Below are 20,892 nucleotides of genomic sequence, written 5' to 3' on the forward strand. Positions count from 1 at the left end.
GACAATTCTGAATATACTACTTTCTTTACATTAAAAGAGAAATTAAACTGAGACTGAGGAAAATAGAATCACTCATGAAATACCAATTTGGTAAAGATGTATATTCTGAAGAAGATACCTAAATAGTCTCAAAAGCTTGCAATCCATTATACGTCAGTTAGTCAATAAAGGTATGATCTTTACCAAATTTGCTCTCCCTCTTTCTATGGCTAACACAGTACAACTCTATACCGTTATGAAATCCCAATTTTTCTTATTTCTTAGTTTAATACAAATTATTGAAAAGTGTACATGCCAATGAATTGAATAATAGGCATGTAAACTTCCCTTACAATGTACAGTTGACAAAATAGGGGCTTGCAATAATATAAAAGTCCAAATTAAGTCACTAAAAGTATAAAACAAAAGAGGTGAAAATCTATATATGGATCTTGAGAAAAGAATATTAGCTGGAGGCTTACTATGGCCATTAATGACCTGCTCTTTTTGATAGAGAGCAATGCAAATATCACCTAAAGGGACATCAACAAATGAAAAAGCATAGAAAAGTGGATTTATTGAATAATGTAAACATATTTATTTACCCTATACCTATGGAAGTACTGATCATTGGTCAATAGTATTGCCCTAATGCAGTGCCCTGCAGACCTTTAGATATTTTGAATAACAGCAAGAATAACTTGTACAAATTGGTGCAAGAATATGACATGGTATGGCTTTCTCTTTCTGAAGAATATTTACTGTACAATATTTTGGTCTGTGTTATGATGTAGTAGCTGCTGGCCAGTGGCACAGCAACTGCCTCCTTCTCGTAATATCTCCAGACTAGAGATGAGAAGCTGACCAAAGCATGGCAAACGTGTCTTCTAGAGACAGCAGATTCTCCCTCAGAAGACACATACGTGTCTTGAAGGATACCGACCCAGACTAGCAGTACGGGAAGGGAGGGTGTGCCAGGCAGCATAGTCCTGGCATCTAGACATCTCAGTGAATACCCAACAAAGACTCAATAAGCCAAAGTACATAATTTTGTGAATACAAAATAATACTTAAAAAGATTTCTGTTGTTACAGTGTCTGAACAGTAAAAGTGTAGCCAGTTGCTGGAAATAACTTTTTCAGAATCTGTAGCACCTACATTAAATCATTTTTTTAAGATTAAACAATTTTTAAGTACCGTATTGGCCCGAATATAGGCCGCACTTTTTCCCCCCACTTTAAGTCTTTAAAGTGGGGGTGCGGCCTATATTCGGGGTCTAGCGCCCGACACCCGGGACAAGCAGTCCCGGGCGCCGGGCAGGCAGCGGGGTTAGGATACAGATCCCCCGCAGCGGTGCAGGGGACCTGCATCCTACTCTCTGATACGCTCAGACAGCCTCCCGTGCCAGCACTTCTCACGGGGGGGGGTGCCGGCACGGGAGGTTGTCTAAGCGTCCGCACGATACCCCCCCGACTTACCGGAGAAGACTCCCGGGTGTCTTGCGGGACTGGCGGAAGACATCTACGCAATACGCGTATACAACTTCCGGTGCTGGCACTTCCGCTGAGTGCCGGCACCGGGAGTTGTATACGCGATTTGCATAGATGTCCCCCTCCGGCCCCGCAAGAAACCCGGGAGTCTGCTCTGGTAAGTCGAGGGGGGGACAGAGTGGCAGCGTATCTCGAAGGGGGGAGGACAGAGTGGCAGCGTATCTCGGGGGGGGCAGAGTGGCAGCGTATCTCGGGGGGGCAGAGTGGCAGCGTATCTCGGGGGGGCAGAGTGGCAGCGTATCTCGGCGGGGAGGACAGAGTGGCAGCGTATCTCGGGGGGAGGGGACAGAGTGGCAGCATATCTCGGGGGGGGAAGAGGACAGAGTGGCAGCGTATCTCGGGGGGGAGGACAGAGTGGCAGCGTATCTCGGGGGGGGAGGACAGAGTGGCAGCGTATCTCGGGGGGGAGAGGACAGAGTGGCAGCGTATTTCGGGGGAGGAGAGGACAGAGTGGCAGCGTATCTCGGGGGAGGGAGGACAGAGTGGCAGCGTATCTCGGGGGGGAGAGGACAGAGTGGCAGCGTATCTCGGGGGGGGAGAGGACAGAGTGGCAGCGTATCTCGGGGGGGAGGACAGAGTGGCAGCGTATCTCGGGGGGGGAGAGGACAGAGTGGCAGCGTATCTCGGGGGGGGAGAGGACAGAGTGGCAGCGTATCTCGGGGGAGGGAGGACAGAGTGGCAGCATATCTCGGGGGGAGGACAGAGTGGCAGCATATCTCGGGGGGGGGACACAGTGGCAGCATGTTTTTTTGGTGATTTTTTTAAAGAAAAAACTTTTTCTTTAAAAAAGCACCAAACTTTTAGGGTGCAGCCTATATACGGGGGCGGCCTATATCCGAGCCAATACGGTATGTCCTTTCTTTAGTATTAGCTTAATCCTTTTAATGCAAATACTGCCACCTGCTTCCATAACTTGGGACGTATTCACTAAACTGGGAGTGTTTACAGGAGGGTTGTGGGTTGAATTATGAATTAATTATACGTTATAAATGGCCACATTGAGCACATTTCTTGGCAAAAATACCTGAGCTGGCCTTGTATGATGTATAGTTCAATCAGTAAAGTGAAAAGAAATACGTTTTAAATATGTTTCATAGAGAGCCATCCTTGCTATGCTTTCAGCAGAAGCCCATATGGATTGGCCCTTTTTAATCTATATGAAATCACATGCACTCTTTAGTGAATAAAACAATGTCTGTATAATTCTAATTCTTTCATAAATATACAATTTTATCATGGTAGCATGCTATTATATTCAGAATCCCTATGCTACTTGTATCAGTGTTACAGCTGTAGATGATGCATCATGAGAGCTATAATAAATTTCAACCTAATAATGAATTGAGTGAATTGCAATTTTTTTTAAGCTAACGTAAACCCATTTTAATGTATCAGGAGAACAATCATCCCTCTGTATCCAGAAGTGTTAAAGCCAGGTAGGGCCATTTTGATCAAAAATATTCCAATTCTAGGTCATGCTCTAGCAGGGCTGCAGGTTTGACAAGTATAATCTGTGTAAGGGGAATTAAGTTGTCATTTGCACAGCTCACTGTATAGTTATCAGTATGAGATCCCATGTAAAATAGATATGGTGAAAACATTGAGCCAGACCCCAGACTTTGATTGCATGCAAGTTGAGCCAGATTTGCAGGCAACATAAAGAAAGTCCTTCATGTGGATACCCACCAGGACCAAAAAATGTGTGGAATAGCTAGATCCAGCTTTGCTCTGGCTCGCACATGTTCACGCTTGATGGGCTGGAGAGCGTTGACTCTCCTGGCTATATTAGTTACACAAATTGCAATACTTTGTATGGCGGGGTTGTTCATTTTGGAAATGTATGCTTCGAGTAACTTCAATTCTCAAAGTACTCCATTGTCAGTTTTCCCAACTGGTTAACTCAAAATGAACCAGTCGCCTTCTACTTGTTGTACTGGTTTGATTCATAAATTCTAACATTGAATTTAAAAAGTCTTCTGTAAAATCACTCTTAACTGAGAAGACTCTGCAGTTAATTCCATAGCACATCATACTAGGTCATTTACCTTAGAACTAAGAGAGGGCTGAAACCTTCTGACCCGGGGGACAGTAAAGCCAAGTCGCCCACCTGGCCCCAGCTCTAAAAATTACACAAACACTCTCACACATGCAGTTACTTTGACAGCCTATTTTCAGTGCTGCACATACAAAATCTAACCCACTGTAAAAAATCAATGTAAATACAAAACAATAAAAAATGTCCTTCCTTTAGCGTTAAGCTACTTTCTCCTGTGTCTTGGTATGTTTCACAATGATGTCAATATTTCCAGAAAAATTAGCCTTCCAGAAAATGTCGTTGACATTGATCCAGTGATGGAATTTAAAAATGTTACTAGATGGGCCGAATAGTTTTTATCTGCTTTTAGGATGTTAGTCTCGGGGGTCTTAATGTTCTCTCATTGTCCCTCACGCTAGATCACATGAATAATGAACCACAAAAAAGATAAGGAAATGAGCGATCCAAATCTTGTTTATCCTGTGGATAGCAGCAGAAATTTCCAGCACATACAGTATCAGTCGTCAATACATTTTGCACTTGTGTTTGTTTAGCATTCAGTATATTACGAAATCATTCAAGGTGCACTGCTCTGAGTAGGCGTATAAAGTTTAATTTATAATTTATCAGAGGAACCTTAATGCTACTATTAGTTAATTATGTTTTTTTTATATATCTGCTATTTATATTTTGTTTATTAGGTTATATAACACCATAAGAACTTATTTAAAGTAAATCAAACTAGTATTGTTGATTTCCCCTAAACTGGATATGTTCTGAAAACATACCTTAATAATTAATACATTTTTAAATAATTTTTGTAGAATGGAGGGTAGATTATGAGTAGATCCAATTTCTTTAGCATTTACATTTTAGTTATTGGTGTGTTTTTATTTGTGTCTTTCAATGTCGCTGAAGGTTCTTATTGTATACATACTGACACCTAGTGGTATAAATTGGATTTACAAATTCCTCAGGAAATTTGACTTTGCATGCAGTGCAATTGTTTAATACTTCAAATTTAATATAATTTACAAAAAAAATCAATACAAATTATTATTCTATCATCATTATTATTATTATATTATCCATTGACAATACTATTTACATGCGATTTGTTGCTCAGCTCCTATTTGCTAGTTTTTCCCTGATAAAAACATGTAAGTTTTATTTATCCTTACCTGGAATTTCCTAGTTAACATGCACAACATTTGCTTATGGACCAAAAACAGATTTTAGACAATTTTTTTGTTTCGTTCTTTGGTCCATTTGTTTTTAGACAACAAATTCCTGCCCACTCGGTTTGGACAAAAGTTGGAGGGCGTTTTTTATTCAGAAAGAAAATTGCGCTCGGAGGCTCTGGGAAGTTATCTGGTGAGTACAGACAGGAAACTACTCTGAATAGTTTTGAAGAGGAGGGAAAAATGCAGAAGGGAAGGCTAGATGGGTACGTGTAGATGGCAAAGTGGAGATGTAGAAGCGGTGACAGAGGAGCAGGCGCTGGGAAGTGGAGACAGAGAAGCTGAGACAGGGAAATGGAACAGACAGGGATGAAGTTGTTAGAAAAGGTAGAGAGCTAGTGAGTAAGGAAAAAACAACGAATTTCTGCTTTGTTTTTGTTTGTTTTGTAAAGTTACCTTCTTGTGTTCAAATACTCGTACAAATGGACAAATTTAACAATTCTTGTCAAGTTGTCAACTATTTCATTTCATAGTACTTTACATGGTGCAACACAAAGAGACAGATCACTAAGATACACTGGCATAACTACAGGGGTCGGAGCAGTTGTAGCTGCTAGGGGGCCCTTTGTTGTAGTTCATATGATGTTTTAGATAACTTTCTCTGCACAAACACCCTCCTGAGCTAATTTTAATGTCGAGTCTTGCTTGTACAATTATTTTTATAGACTTTATTACAGTCCATTTGGGTGAATATTCTATTTTTTGAATGGCATTATATAAGGCTAAAACTAAAACAATTTTACCAAATTTACACAATACTTTTGAGAGCTTATTTTTTATCTCATAATAATAATTATATTTTGTATTGTATTTTTTGATAGCTACTTTGTCTCGGTCAAATATGAGGACTCAAGGGCATCATTGATGGTCCCTAAAATGTAAGATTATTTTTCCCCCACAAATTATAAGGGCCAAAAGAGTGCTTCAATGAACATTTCCTCCATCTAGGATTTATTTCTTGCATGACAGGTATAGATGGAGGGAGAGAGGCATAGGGGAAGTCCATGACTCTTTAAATGTTTACTGAACAAATGGGCAGGAGACAGGGAAAATGGGGAAATAGGTCATCTATACACTCAAGGGCATTTTTATTTAATTAAATACAAACTCATCACCCCACTTATCACCCTGAGCAGGTGGACCCTATACCCCAGGTTGATTAATTACCCCCCCATTACCATGTCTTCTACATTATACATAACAGATAATCTAAACACTTAAGTTGTAAGCTCATAAGTAGAGCTATTCTCGCCAGTAACTTTGTATGAAAGTATCATAGGGTTAGTTGGCAAACTTACAGGCAAAACCCTCAACTCCTGCCATGCCTATGTGTGTGTGTAAATTCATATTTGCTATGTATTTGTTAACTACTCATTTTTTAAATTGTACAGAGCTGCATAATATGCTGGTGCTTAATAAATAAAGAATAATAAAACAGTATTTGCTTGACGACCCTGATTATGAGATGACCCCCCAAAATCTGAATATTAATTTAGGAAACAAAGAAAAAGCCTGAATATAAGACTACCCTATAGGAAAAAAGTTTTACTAGTAAATATTAATTCATGTAAACTATTTTTTCATATTTAATAAAAGCTATGATTGAGAAAAATGTTTTTTGTTTTTATTTCCTTTTTCTTTGCCAACCTGCCCCCAGTTAAGCACATCTGCCCCCAGGCTTGCCACTCTGCCCCAAGAAATGCCTTATACCCCCTATATGCCACTCTGCCCCATGATATGCCTTTTAGCCCTCTATATGCCACTTTGCCTTGAGAAATGCCTTATACCCTCCTATATGCCACTCTGCCCCATGTTATGCCTTATACCCCTAAATGCCACTCTGGCACATAGGGGGTAAAAGGCATATCATGGGACAGAGTGGCATATAGGGGGTTAAAATGCATTTCTGGAGGCATATATATACATATATGATTGCTAAAAGCAATCACACTCCTATCATGCCCAGGCAGCCAGTACATGCTGGAACCTGGGCATGATAGGAGTGTGATTACAGCCTCCCTATGCCATACTACCCCCCTTACACATCCATGCTATCACACACACACTCATTCACAAACATTTAAATACTCATTCATCCCCTTAATCACACATACTTGCTCATACATTCTTCCCTCTGCAGCTTCTCTTGTCCCGCCCCCAGAGGGAGAATGAGGGGAGCAGAGGCACGTGACATGCATTCACGTGACTCTGCTGGGTTCCTGTTCTCCTTGCCGGTACAAGAGCCGTTGTGCGACCAAAGCACCGGTAAGCAGCCTGGCCCAATTTGAGGTCTGATTAGAAGACGACCTTGATTATAAGACGAGGGGTATTTTTCATTGCATTTGCTCTTTAATAAAAACTATGATTGAGAAAATGATTTTTTTGTTTTTATTTCCTTTTATTTGCCAACCTCCCCCCAGTTATGCACATCTGCCCCCCCCAGATATGCCTTATACCCTTTTATATGCCACTTTGCCCCCAGAAATTACTTATACCCCCTATTTGTCACTCTGCCTCCCTGATATGCCACTCTGCCTCCTTGATATGCATTTTAACCCCCTATTTGCCACTCTGCCCTCCAGATATGCCTTATACACCTCTATATGCCACTCTGCCTCCCTGATATTGCTTTTAACCCCCTATATGCCACTCCCCAATATGCCACTCGTACCCCCCCCCCCGATTTACCAGTGCAACCTCCACTGCTGCTGTCCAGTACTTCCGACAGGGCTTCTATGACTGAGCACCGGAAGGTCATGTCACGCCGGCGCTCCGTCATATAAGCCCCGACAGAAGTGCCGGCAGCAGCGGAGGTTGTCTGTGCACATCCCGCAAACTTTCACTGGCTGCCAGAGAGGAGGATCCAAGTCCCCAGCAGCACTGCGGGGGGATCTGGATCTTAGTCTTGTAGTCAGACCTCTATTTGAGGTCTGATTATAAGATGGCCTTGAATATAAGACTATGGGTATTTTTCAGAGCATTTGTCTTATAATCGAGCAAATGTTGTACATTATGGCTTATTGCCTTTGTTGTGAGTTGTCCCACCTACATATGTAACTAAAACCAGCAGTAGAAACATAATTTCTAAGTACTGCTACATTCCTGAATGCTTCACAGAAATAGTCATCTGACATTTTGTTGCATTGGTTCCACAGTTTTTATGTGACTCAAAAACAGGAACTAATAGGTTGGTGCTTTAGAAACTGAAAAAGCTTCTTTAAGCTGTCTGGGTTGTTTTTCTGTGATTAAATAATAGAGGAAATAATGACAGCTCTGCAAAGTATATTTGCGTAACATACTTGAGGAAGGAAAAGTGTCTTTATGTTAGTGCCTTTTGTTATATTGCGGATTCTTGTTTGAGCTGTGAGTTTGCTTTATATGGTTAATTAACAGTTGCCAGCCATTAAAATAAACATTGTTACTTCTGGAATTTTTCCCCCCCATATTCTGCAAGTCATGGCTGCCAACTTGATTTCCCTCTGCCAGTTCTTGACTACATGTTCAAGCAAGCATCACATTCTTGAAAAGCATATGTTTTAATTAATCTATCAAACTGAGTAATTCTACAAGCTGGCAGTTCATTTTATTGAGATATAGTGGCCCATGGTATTACACAGTGTGAATTAAACAATAACTTCCAGTCAGGCATTCAGAATTTCAATTAAAATTAAATTTGAACAACTTCAAAGTAATTCATGCCTTGTAGCTAACAAAGTGTATTTCACTTATGCTGTTTGATAAACACACAGAAGAATTATTGATCTTAGAATTCTATTGCTCCCTCACCTCCATTATAATTCGTGATGTGGTCCATCCTAGCTGTCACATAAACTATATTGACTTATTTATGCCACAACAATATCCGAATTAAAACACTAATAAAAAAAGCCTCTCATATAATATGACTAGCGTATACGCTTGACATTAAAATGATGTGCACTTTTTTCCTCTCGCTTTACTTCCTTCTTCTCTCTTCTTTACCTTTTCTCTTTTTATTCATCTCCCCTCTCTCTCCTTGTTTCTTATCTCCCTTTTCCCTCCCACTATACCTCTTTCTGTTTCTCTTCCTTCCTTTCCTACCCTTTCTGTCTTGCCTCTTTTTCTCTCTCTCTCTCCAACTCTCTTCCTCTTCTGTCTTTTATCTCACTTTATTTTCGACTTTCTCCCTTTTGTCCTCTTTCTTTCTATTCATACTCCCTCTTTGGTTCTTTTCTCTTTCTTCTTCCTTCCGGCTTTCTTCCTTTTTTTATTAATAACCCATTATCTCTCCCGCTCTCTCCCATTTCTTACTTTCTTTCCCTCTCACCTTATTTACCTTCTTTCAGGGTCATGGCAGAAAGGGTAGCCACGAGGAGGGAACAAGTCAGAGAACAGGGGCACTGGCAGGGGCAGGTCAGGACAGTGGGAGAAAAAAGAGGATGGGAGGATTAGAGGATAGGTGGAGTGAGTTGGAAGGGTGTGCAGGAGAGGCAGGTTAGAGCAGAAGGGGTGGAAATAATTGGGTCAATTCAAAGGTAGTTGAAGGTAGGCAGCTCACAGTAAAGAAGATGGCAGAGGATAGGTCACAACAGAAGGGGCTGGGTGGAGCAGGTAAGACTAGAGAGGATAGAAAGGTGTTGGAAAGAAAAGAAAGCGTGAGGGACTGGTGGAGACTACAGAGAGAAGTCGAGGCAGAGTGGCACAGAGTGCAACAAAATGGGGTTTCAAATGCTGGATGGGGCAAGGATTAATCACAATTAGCAACCAGAATGCAGTATTGCACCTTTTTTGTCCCCTTTTGAGCAGTGTTGTTAATTATCTGAGGGTGTTTAAGATAAGCATCCTTCAATATTCAGAGATGGCCCCAACCATTATAAGTATACTGTATAAGAATACTGGCTAATGTTTACCAATTCCATATAGTTTATGTATTGGACTACTGAGGGTGTCTGTCTATGGTTAATATGCTGATGATGCACATAAAAAGGTCCATCTCCACTTGTGACAATGTCTTTAAGTTTTGATTTTTTTTATGTTTATAGCTCTAGAGTTGGTCATGTCAGTATAAATATGAATTTCACCATATAATGAGAGAAGATCTCTTTACCAGCTGCTAAGCAGGAGGGCACACCACCAGTTCAGAACAACTTTGCATAAGTAAATATATTATGGATTGTGTTATAAAATTATGGGGAGCCCTATCTGGCTTGAACATTTTTCTTTGGCTCATCCATATTTTTTGTACAGAAATCCAGCATTTAATAGGCTTTTTCTGAATACTTTGTGCTAATTACCTATATGTGGGATCATGTATTAGTATGTTTGCAATTATGCCTGTTATACAATTGCTCTTTATCTATGAGACTATATGGTAAATTTTTACTATACTTGAATCAGTCCTTTTGCCATCAAATATATTTATTATGCCTCAATGCACATGTGGAGGGCTTGTAAGGAAGTGGGCCTTCTTGGTTAATTGAGAATCTAGGGAATCCCCGTTGTTTGTTTTTAATATATTTTTGGAGGTATTCATTTATTTCTGAGTTGCAGGTAAGGACATGCAAGTTGCCATTCATATTGCACACCCTTAAAGATTATACATGCTGTTTTGCAACATGAACGCAACTTGGACTTAGAGCAGGCCTGATTGAGATGTTGTCGCATGGAATGCATGTGAATAGGGGCAGACTTCAGACAAGCAAATTGTGAATAAACTGTGTATAAAATGTTGTACTGACACATTGGAAGCAGGTTGAGATGCTGACATTTAATATGCCTTTAATTATATCGTATTGCTAATATGAATTATTATTTAGTAAAGAGGAATAAAATGAGAGCATGGAAGATAACTGAATTATATAGTACGTTATGCGTTATTTAATACTACATCTTAATTTACTTAATTGAAACCAGTACACAACTTTTTCAAAGCTTCTGCCATACCAAAGATTTCAAAGCTAAATATTTCATTTCAATGTTTTGGAGAAAAAATATACCAAGCCAAAAATAAATCACTGGGACCTGTTGGTATGTCTTTGCCCCAATTCTCTCATATTAAATGTATAAGAATGTTTTTGAGCCAAAGTGTTTAATGTTAAGCACTTCGCAGTAGTACACATCTACAAGGCATGCATGTTTGGCTATGAATGGGTAACTTTATGTAATACAAGTACCACAATGTTTTTTAAGCATTTTTGAACAGTTCCCCTGGCAAATCTTTCAACTTGATATACATTTCTAGCCAAAAAATTTCCAGCACTCCTAATCACAGAATGTATGTTCTTTAAAGCCAATGCAGCCTGACTTAGTGGCACTAGTGCCAAGAACCTTGGAGCCATCTGTTCTCTTTTTGAAAGTCATATGTAACATTCTTACCGAATTCCTTTTAGTTCACGCAGTTACTTACAAATCAATTAAGCAAAATACTACTACTACTGCTGCTTTGTTTAATTTTTGTACTTTTTTCAACAGCATAATTGTCTAGATTTTGGTTTGGATTATTTCCCATTTTCTGTCATTGCTATGGCAAACATCTACTCAGGATAATCCCCTCAGGTGCATGGTTGATATTTAAAGGAAAGCCACGCAGCATTTGAAAATTCATATAGCATTAAGGTGTCAATAGATAATAGTAGCTGCAGAGTCCCCAAAGATTATTTTCAAGTTACCTGTGACCCTTATGGTACAGGTGATTTGCTGAGCTCAGTGTTGGTGATAATGCAACAGGGGGTGCAGAGTGGTTTGATTCCACTTGTTACTTGAGGTTTGGATGCAACTCCAGACCCAAAAATCTCTGTTGTTGTTTCACTGATGGATGGTTATCTTTCTAGACATGGGTAATTTTCCATCACTGACTCCATAATTTCTGATTCTTTCAATATCAAAAATCCCTAAGATTCTAACTCTTTAAATGTGCATTTGAGTTGAAAAGGGGTTATGTGTAAGTCTGGCTACTGTAAGACCCACTTCTCTACCACAAATAATAGAGCAAAACATAGAGCGCAGGAAATCTAAAACTGATGCCCATTAACTAGTTGGTTATTATATATTTCCCTAGTAATTGGAGAAACATGTATGCATCAAAACTATTCATCGCTTCCTAAGCATAAACTGTGTTGCTGACATACTAGAATAAAAAGTGAGTAGTGCGCAATAAAATTATATAAATAATATAAGATACAAATATACAAGCAAAAAATGTAATAAATAAATAAATGTGAATGTGCTGCTGGTACACCTCAGAACAAATCCCCACTTTGTTAAAGAAAAACTACAAAAACATATATAGGTGACCGCGCCCCTCACACCAAGTGAGTATAAATAATGTAAATGATACCAATTCAATGTAGCTTCAAGGAAATCCGAGCAGTATGTAAAATTCAATCATAAAACAAAGAGAAAAGAAAAAAACATCATAGTGTAATTCATCAAAATAGTTGTGTGTATATATCTAACAGGCAAAATGGACCCTTACGTTTGGTGGGGCTTATTCAAGCCCATAAACCGCGTAGGGGGGTTAGCGGGAGGGATTGTTCGTCTCCCGAATAAATTTCAGTCTCCACCGTAGAATTATTCAAAACTTCGTGATCTTCGGGAGGTAACTACTCCCAAATTCTTCAAAGCACAGATCCGGAGGCGAGGATGAGATAAAGATGAATACTTTAATATATAAAATAAATAAATAATCGGACTAGCGGCAGTTTTCAAAATCACGGCGTCCTGCGTTCATCCACTGCTGCACAGCCGAATGTATATCCGCAAATAAAAGTCACGTCCTCCTTCTCCTCTGTCACAACGTGCAACGACGCGTTTCGTGCTATACTTCCTCAGGTACCTGAGAATTTGGGAGTAGTTACCTCCCGAAGATCACGAAGTCTCTGGTTATGTAAGTGTCCCCCTATATGCCATTCTGTCCCATGATATGCCTTTTAACCCCCTATATGCCAGAGTGGCATATAGGGGGTTAAAAGGCATAACATGGGGCAGAGTGGCATATAGGAGGGTATAAGGCATGCCTGGGGGCAGATGTGCATAACTGGCAGCAGATGAGCATAACTGGGGGCAGGTTGGTAAATAAAAACTAAAAAAATAGTTTACATGAATTATTATTTACTGGTAAAACTTTTTTCCTATAGGGTCATCTTATAATCAGGCTTTTTCTTTTTTTCCTAAATTAATATTCAGATTTTGGGGGGTCATCTTATAATCAGGGTCGTCTTATAATCGAGCAAATACGGTATTACCATAAAGTTTGAAAAGGCTGGTGGTAAAATTAGTGCATTACACACTGACCAGCTCTCGCAATGTTGCCCGTGCGGAACCTCACCGAGTGGGAATATGACAGTCCTACACCACACTCTGTTTCTTTATTTCTGCATATGTTTTAACACACGTATGGCCTTGACATGCGTCATTTCGCATCTCTCAAGTTCTTTTTGTTTGCCATTTTGGCACTTGGTTTGAGATTTTTTGGAAAAAAAAACTGAAAAAAGATCTCACTCGGATTCATCATCTTTCACTCTATACTGATTTCATGACGATATACCACACCTGCCCAAAGGTTCACTCACTTTTGTTATTGTAGATACAATGTAACCTTGCTTATATCGCTATGCGCCAATGTATCTTACTTTGGACTCCATTGTACTTGTTCCGTAGCATCTTGTGGGGTCATTCTACTTCCTCGACTGCGGATTCTGGATGGACTTTATATTGCTCTGCTGTGCCTATGTTTTCCCTTTTTTTTTTTGTATGAATCCGAATAAAAATATTTAAAAAAAAAAAAAATACCAGCATTTCAAATACCTTGGGGTGTCTAGTTTTCAAAAATATTTGGTTTGATGGGGTAAATTGTATTGGCCGGCTTCAAAGATACCTGAAATAGGATATCTGGCAGACTTTTTGACATGGCAAAATTCCAATTTGAAAAATGCACACCTCTCAATAAGGGCCTTTTAGTCCCCAAACAACCTAACAAACCCCTGCATGTGGGGTATCACTGTTTCTCAGGAGATGTTGTGGAACACATATTGGGATGTTGTTTGGCAGTGACATATACCAGAAGCTGTAAATTTATACCTGGAGTACAACGTGCGTGAAAAAAATTAAAAATGTTTTTACTACCATAAAGTTTGACAAAGGCTGATGGTAGAACTAATGCATGGAAATGGTTAAAATACCAACATTTCAAATACCTTGGGGTGTCTAGTTTTTAAAAAATATATGGTTTGATGGGGTAAATTTAATTGGCCAGCTTCAAAGATACCTGAAACAGCACAGGGGGCAGAATGACCAGCTTTGGGGAAAAAATGGTTTTGAAATAGCAAAACGCTACTGGTACTTATTGCCCCATAACGTGCAGAAAAAAAAGCAAAAAAGCATGAAAACATCTGGGTATTGCTAAACTCAGGACAAATAGCAGAATCTATTTAGCAGGTTTTTTCATTAGTTTTCGCAGAAGAGTAAAAGTTTTTTTGTTTAAAAAGTGAGAAAATGTATTTTTTTAACAAAAAAAATCACCATATTTTATCTTTTTTTATAGTAAATTGGATGATATAAAAATAATGGTATCTAAAGAAAGCCCTGTTTGTCCTGAAAAAAAACAATGATCGGTTACGTGAACCTGTTAACGGTTTTTCAAGTACACCACTAAGCTCTTTGTAAACTACTTTACTTAGCCAGCTGAAGTAGAACTTCTTCCTCGAGAAACTTGCATGTATCAAATGTCTTTTTCATAACTGACAGACTGATGATTACTAGATCCCAAACTTTCACCTACAGTAATATCAGATACCAAATCTCTACTTGTGAACACTAAATCTAAAATGGCCTCCTTGCGAGTTGGCTCCTCAATTACTTGTTTTAAAGATAATCCCAGTAGGGAGTAGAATACCTGTACTCCTGGAACAACCAGTTACTTTGGTTTTCCAGTTCACATCCCGAAGATTAAAGTCACCCATAATTCTAACTCCCCCTTCAATGTCATCTAAACTCTACTTGTCACAGTTACACCAATTACTGTACTTTTACCAAATTGTAATGTAACCCAAACTACGTTAGGTTAGATTTTATGTTATCTTTCACATATAGGGCCACCCACCCCTTGTATCACCCTTCCTGTCTTTTCTATATAAGCAGTACCCTGGTATTACTACGTAATTTTTCTTATACCAAGTTTGAATAACAGCCACCGCTGTCACAAGTTCATTTATCTTATTCCCCAAACTGCAAGCATTTGTAGACATGACCTTAAACTTATTTAACACACATGCTGCAGACACCTTCTGTCCTTGTTTTATGGAGTACAATATATGCTTCTTCCTATCATCTGCACAAACAGAGGCCCCAGATCCAGGCACTTTTTTGCCGCGATCAGCTGCTTTGCAGGATCCACTGAAGCCTCGCAAGTGAGGCTGGCCATGGATCATGGGAGGAAAGCACTCGCACAAAAAAAAAAAAAAAAGAAAAAAAAAAGCCGCCACCAAACCGATCATCAAAGACGGCTGTTGGGTAAAACAATGCTTAGGAAGCGATCAGCTCGATATTGAGACATGTCAGCAACACATGCCCCTACCCTGACTGTCTTGGCAGCGCAAACTGTCACAAGTCAGTTCACAAAGGGTGTATCAAGGCCCTCATGAGAACTAAGGCTCCCCCTGCAGGTTGAATGCAAGTACTGCATTCAACCATGCAGGCCAACAGAGCCCAGCTCACCAATCACAATTTTGATTAGTAAAATAAAATAAAAATATTGGTAACATGTCAAAATAATTCCCCATTGTCACAAAAAAGCCCATTATATATATATATATACATACATACATATATATATATATATATATATATACACACACACACACAAAAATTGCTATGAGCAAGTCCTACAATTAGCACTATATCTTCACAAAACTTGAACGGAAAGATTTAAAACGCCCATGGGGTGCCTAGTATAAAAAAAATAAATAAAAAAGATGTGATGCTGTAACTTGATTTGCCCGGCTTCAAAGATGTCCCACATATGGGACATGAGCACAGATTGACCAGATGTCCAAATGCCAAAAAATGCACCTCACAAATGTGGCCTTTTACATCCCAAATAACATGAATTTGGTGGTGGTGGGGGTGTAATCGCTATACTCAGGAGGTGTTACTGAGCACATATTGGGGTGTTTAACAGGGACATATACCAGTAGCGGTAAATTCACACCTGAAGTATTGGGTATTTCTAAAGGACAATTAGAATCTATTTAGCAGTTTTTTTTCCCTCAGTTTTTGCAGAGTAAAAGATTTTTCACCATATTTTTTTGTATAGTAAATAATATAAAAATAAACGGTATCTAAAGAAAGCCCTGTTTGTCCTGAAAAAAGAACTATGTGTGTGGGTGCACAAAATGAGAAAGAAAGCTACAACTAAACAGCAACACTGAAAAATGTTAGCCTTTGTCCCAAAGTGTACCATGAAAAATAAAGTCTTGTCATTAAGGGGTTAATGGGAACTGTCCCAGCCTACCTATACAGAGCTTTGAGCCATTTAATATAAGTTTTCAGCTCGCAGAAGCTAAGTTAATGCTTTTCCTAAACAGCTACTTCAGGCCTAGATGTTTAGCTGCTCATTTACTTAATTCCTAGTCAGAATAGAAGTTCGGTGACAGAAGTAGGGATGCGCGGAAATGAAAATTCTGGACCGAAAAAAAAAAAGAAAGAAATCAGCATTTCAAACACTTAGAGGCAATTTAAAATTTCCAATGGCATTCACGTCGGATTTAATCAGGAAGTTTGCAGGAGAGCTGCAGTTGGATATGCATATTGCACCACTCCTAGCTCCTTATCTTCCAGGAGTTGTGTTTGGCCAAACATCTGACACTACACAAATACTTCATGCGGGTCCAACACTACACAGGTGCAGAAAGTATGCCTACTTTAATGGCAGTGGTTTCCTACCTTTTAGTGGCTGTGTTACATTATCACCTGGATGAAAATTTTAGAATTACTACACTTACAATTTACAAAGAAACCATTGAACAAATAAAATACCAAGGAGCAAAGTTTTAGGCAGCAACACGCATGTTTAATACAACAAAAACATTAAATCAAAGTGGAAAAAGTGACGATTCTAAACTAAAACACTTCCATTGGAAATGTGCTAAAACTCCCCAGGATGCCATTTTACCATCCCACAGCTATCTTTATTTGTTACTAGCCTACATATAACACACGCTCTGTAGTCATGCAAAAAAGGACCTAGTCTTGAATGTTCATACATGTTAAAAGTCCTTCTAATGCAATTTGTATTTCACAAAGAAGCCAGCACTGGCAGACAGAAGTTAGGTTATCCACATTTCAGAAACCATGAACCTTCAGCTGTTCTTCTTTAACAATGCCAATCTGTGAGGGGAATAAAGTAGAATTAGAACACCTTCCCATAAAGCAAGTTTTGTTTACAAAACATGGTTGCAGATGGCGAACACTTATTCCCCCCCCTCTCCATCTACTGTATTTTCGGGCGTATAAGACGACTGGGCGTATAAGACGACTGGGCGTATAAGACGACTGGGCGTATAAGACGACTGGGCGTATAAGACGACTGGGCGTATAAGACGACTGGGCGTATAAGACGACTGGGCGTATAAGACGACTGGGCGTATAAGACGACTGGGCGTATAAGACGACCCCCAACTTTTCCAGTTAAAATATTTGGGCTATACTCACCGTATAAGACTACCCCTCTACCCAGTATACAACAAACAGCCAATGACGGCAAGCGATGTACCTTACTGGTGATTGGCTGGTTGTTTTATACAAAGCCTGCTTGGATTGGGTGGGTCAGCTCTCCCTAACATATGCCTGTCCACCCACCCACACATGTATAGACATACACTGCCCTCACACACCCCTTCCTTTACACATACTAACATACGCCTGTCCATACACACACACACTTATACGCTGCCCTCACCACACACCCCTGCCTTTACACACACTGCCACTGTGTGTGCCCCCCCCAAGATGTGCCCCCCTCCCCTAGACTTACCGGTGCAGGCCCCCAGGTTTCTTGCGGGGCCAGCAGGGGACATTCCCCCCGTGGAAAGTGCAGAGCCCCCTGCACCGCTGCAGGGGCTCTGTATCCTAACCCTGCCAGACCTCGAGCTCCCTAATTTTGGGCTAGTTAGAGGGAGGTCATGATCTCCGCAAGCAGCCTTGCTCATCTGGCACCCGTTGATCAGGGCTAGTTAGGGAGATTACGATCTTGCACCTACCTTGGCGCGGCCCTGAAGACCAGCCCAGGGGAGGTGGCTTCTCTGCTCGCCCCTCCCCTAGAGATTAGTGATTCTCCAGTCCGGCTCGGTAAGTTTCAGTACCCGGCGTATAAGACGACCCCCAACTTTTGATTAGATTTTCACGGGTTAAAAAGTAGTCTTATACGCCGGAAAATACAGTAATTGTATATATATATGTTAGGGGTGCATTGAGAAAGATCAGTTGAATATACAATTGTATGAGCCTGTTACCAATTTTCACAACTTGTTTACTGACCTCCATAAGAAATTGGCAGATGTTTTTTCTCTGATCACCCTGGAGCTGGATCACTTCACCGTATTCTGGATGTTCAATCACAGTACCATTACAAGCAAATTTCTGTTTGTGAGAGGAAAGCAAACTTTCTATAGTTGCTATTTTAGCAGAGGAAAAAAAACAAGTAGACAGACTAAGCGTTTTTTCGTAAAGGTAAGACAGCAATGCAACCTGACCCGATCGACTTTTGCAACGCTGATGTGTATAGTAAGCAAAAACATAGGACTGGATGGGAGAGCAGAAAGGTTACAACCCAATACGTAGGAACTGCATGGTTATCAATCAGTTTACCTTCTTAAAAGCTTTTACAAGCTTCTTTTTGTCGTAGTCATCTGCAATGCCTTGCACTGTGGTCAGAGTCTTTCTGCCGTTGCGCTGCTGGATTCTTATATGAATATAATCCTCAGTCCCTGCCGGGAGTAAGTCGTCACCCTTAGTTGCATCAGCAAAGGGGTCTGCAAATATGGATGAGAAGAGAATTTCCCAATCACACAGGATGCAAAGAGCTGCAGCTGCTTAATAAATTAAATTTTCAATTTATTTTACCAACTATTAAGCAGTCCAACCACACCAAGAGCACGTCATATGGGCTTGACACAAGACTGCCCAAACGAACATCACTGGTTTGGCTGGACATGTTAAAGGGCACCATTGTTAGAAACACTGGAGTAATTGTACCAACAATGGTCTCCCCAGCCATAAGCAATCAGATTCTAGCTTGACACTAGACAAGGCCTTGCTGCATTATCTAGATGGACAATCCTTTAGTGACATTCACAGACATCTAATAACCACATAGTCAGCAACAAAGAACACAGATGTACCATAGAAGCCATTATTGAGCAGCTCTGTAAAAGGTTACATTGTATCAAACACCTTGACAACTCACAACTACAGCCACAATAAGTCAAATGCTAGCCAACTGCTGACAAAGCTCTCACCCTTGTATTCTTAGTTGTACACATTAAGTGACAGCAGTCCCAAGGATCAAAGTGCATTCACCACAAAGCTTTATGCTGCCAAGAAAAAGGTAGCACAGCATTGTTTATGAAGAAAGTGCATATTATTCACAGGTTGAGATTGCAAGATTTAACCCTGTAGTAGTATAGGGACAGTTTTATAAAACACATTACTATAGGAACATTAGATGCAATACTACAAAGAACGATTGCCATGAAACCAAAATGTGAAAGTAGGCAAGGAGTACAAAGAAGCCTTGCGCTTAGAGCTTCGAAGCGGAAATAGCCCTCCCCTTACAGAGAAAACGTCGCCATTTTACAGTACAGGAGACAATAAAGACCTGAGTATGGATCAATTTGATCATAACTTTAGCGCTACACTTACGGTCTCCATTTAAGTCTCCGAAAATAATTGTGGCTAAGAGAGGTAACCTCAGAACGTCTGCTCACACCGTTAGTAAAACCAAACGGACAGATCGCGAAGAGCTCAAATACAACACAAAACTGCAGAATATTGAAGCTTTTAGTAAATTTAAAGACGAACCCTGGGGCAGGCCTGGAGGCCGCACAAACAGCGAAAAGGGTAGTCCGTTAGAAATGGGCGTACGGTACCCCCATAACCGACCACAGTCGCTTACCGAAGAAGCGCCAATAGTGCAAGAACTCAAAAGATAGACCACACTCCTCACACAGGTTTCTTACCGAAAGAGTTGAGGTTCTGGATAGAGGACATGCGATATTATTTCGCGCACGGAGTGCAGAGGAAAAGGCTGGAGCAGGCCGCTGGTGGACGCGGAAAAGACCGGGTTCAGGTGGTTTTCGGTCGGGCACTAGTCGGATGAAGCCTGACAGGCGGCACGAGGACGTTAGCGCGTGCAATCAAGGAGATCTCACTAAAGCGTACAAAGAGGGGTAGTCAAAAACAGGACCAAACCCGCGCGTCACCGCTCTATACGAGGGTCTCACCAAAAAATGGCCGAGTATCTGCTTTTAGCAGGTCTCTTAAACGTCGTCACCTGACGTCATATCACACCGCCCCAGGTCTTGCTGGTTATTGTAGTCTTTCAAGCTACGTGCCTTACCAAAACGTAGTAAGGGCTGCCGAGGTGAACTACGAATGAAAACTACAGTTCCCACAGGACAACGCGCTGGACGGTGGCCGCAATGGTATGCGGGTTCTCTGTGCTTCGTGAGGGCGTTAGCTACGTGCAATGGTGGGGGCAGTGGTTGTTTATTGGTGTAAACATACTTGGTTAATGTTACTAATACCGGAATTGTTGCTGTTGCATAGAATTTTCTTTGAAAGCCTATTCATGAAAAAACGTCCTTAATTATTTAATGTGTGCACCACACGTAGATGTTTTCAGCGAAACACTTGGTGGGGGTCTTAAGAACAAAAAACTGTTTATAAGGTAAAAGTATTCAACCCCTTAAAACATAAATATGTTTGAGCATGAAAAACAACTAGAATTTACAATTGCCTAGAACTAAATTAACCCCTTACAGACCAATACAACAGCATTATAAACAAGCTCTGAAAGTGATTTCCAATTGCTTTCTTCGCATAAATGGTGTTG

General features: G+C 40.3%; 1 protein-coding gene across 1 annotated transcript; it reads right to left on the bottom strand.

Annotated features, from left to right (window-relative positions):
• Positions 1 to 16,829: 16,829 nt before the first annotated feature.
• On the bottom strand, positions 16,830 to 20,244 carry EIF1B (eukaryotic translation initiation factor 1B). The gene is made up of 4 exons (XM_053466020.1): positions 20,018 to 20,244; positions 18,648 to 18,811; positions 18,318 to 18,419; positions 16,830 to 17,168 (listed from the first exon to the last, which is right to left on the bottom strand). The coding sequence occupies exons 1-4, from the start codon at positions 20,046 to 20,048 to the stop codon at positions 17,124 to 17,126; spliced, it is 342 nt and encodes a 113-aa protein (XP_053321995.1). The 5' UTR covers positions 20,049 to 20,244; the 3' UTR covers positions 16,830 to 17,123.
• Positions 20,245 to 20,892: the final 648 nt, after the last annotated feature.

The sequence above is a fragment of the Spea bombifrons genome, chromosome 5 (genome assembly GCF_027358695.1).
Source record: "Spea bombifrons isolate aSpeBom1 chromosome 5, aSpeBom1.2.pri, whole genome shotgun sequence".
Lineage (NCBI taxonomy): Eukaryota > Metazoa > Chordata > Amphibia > Anura > Pelobatidae > Spea > Spea bombifrons.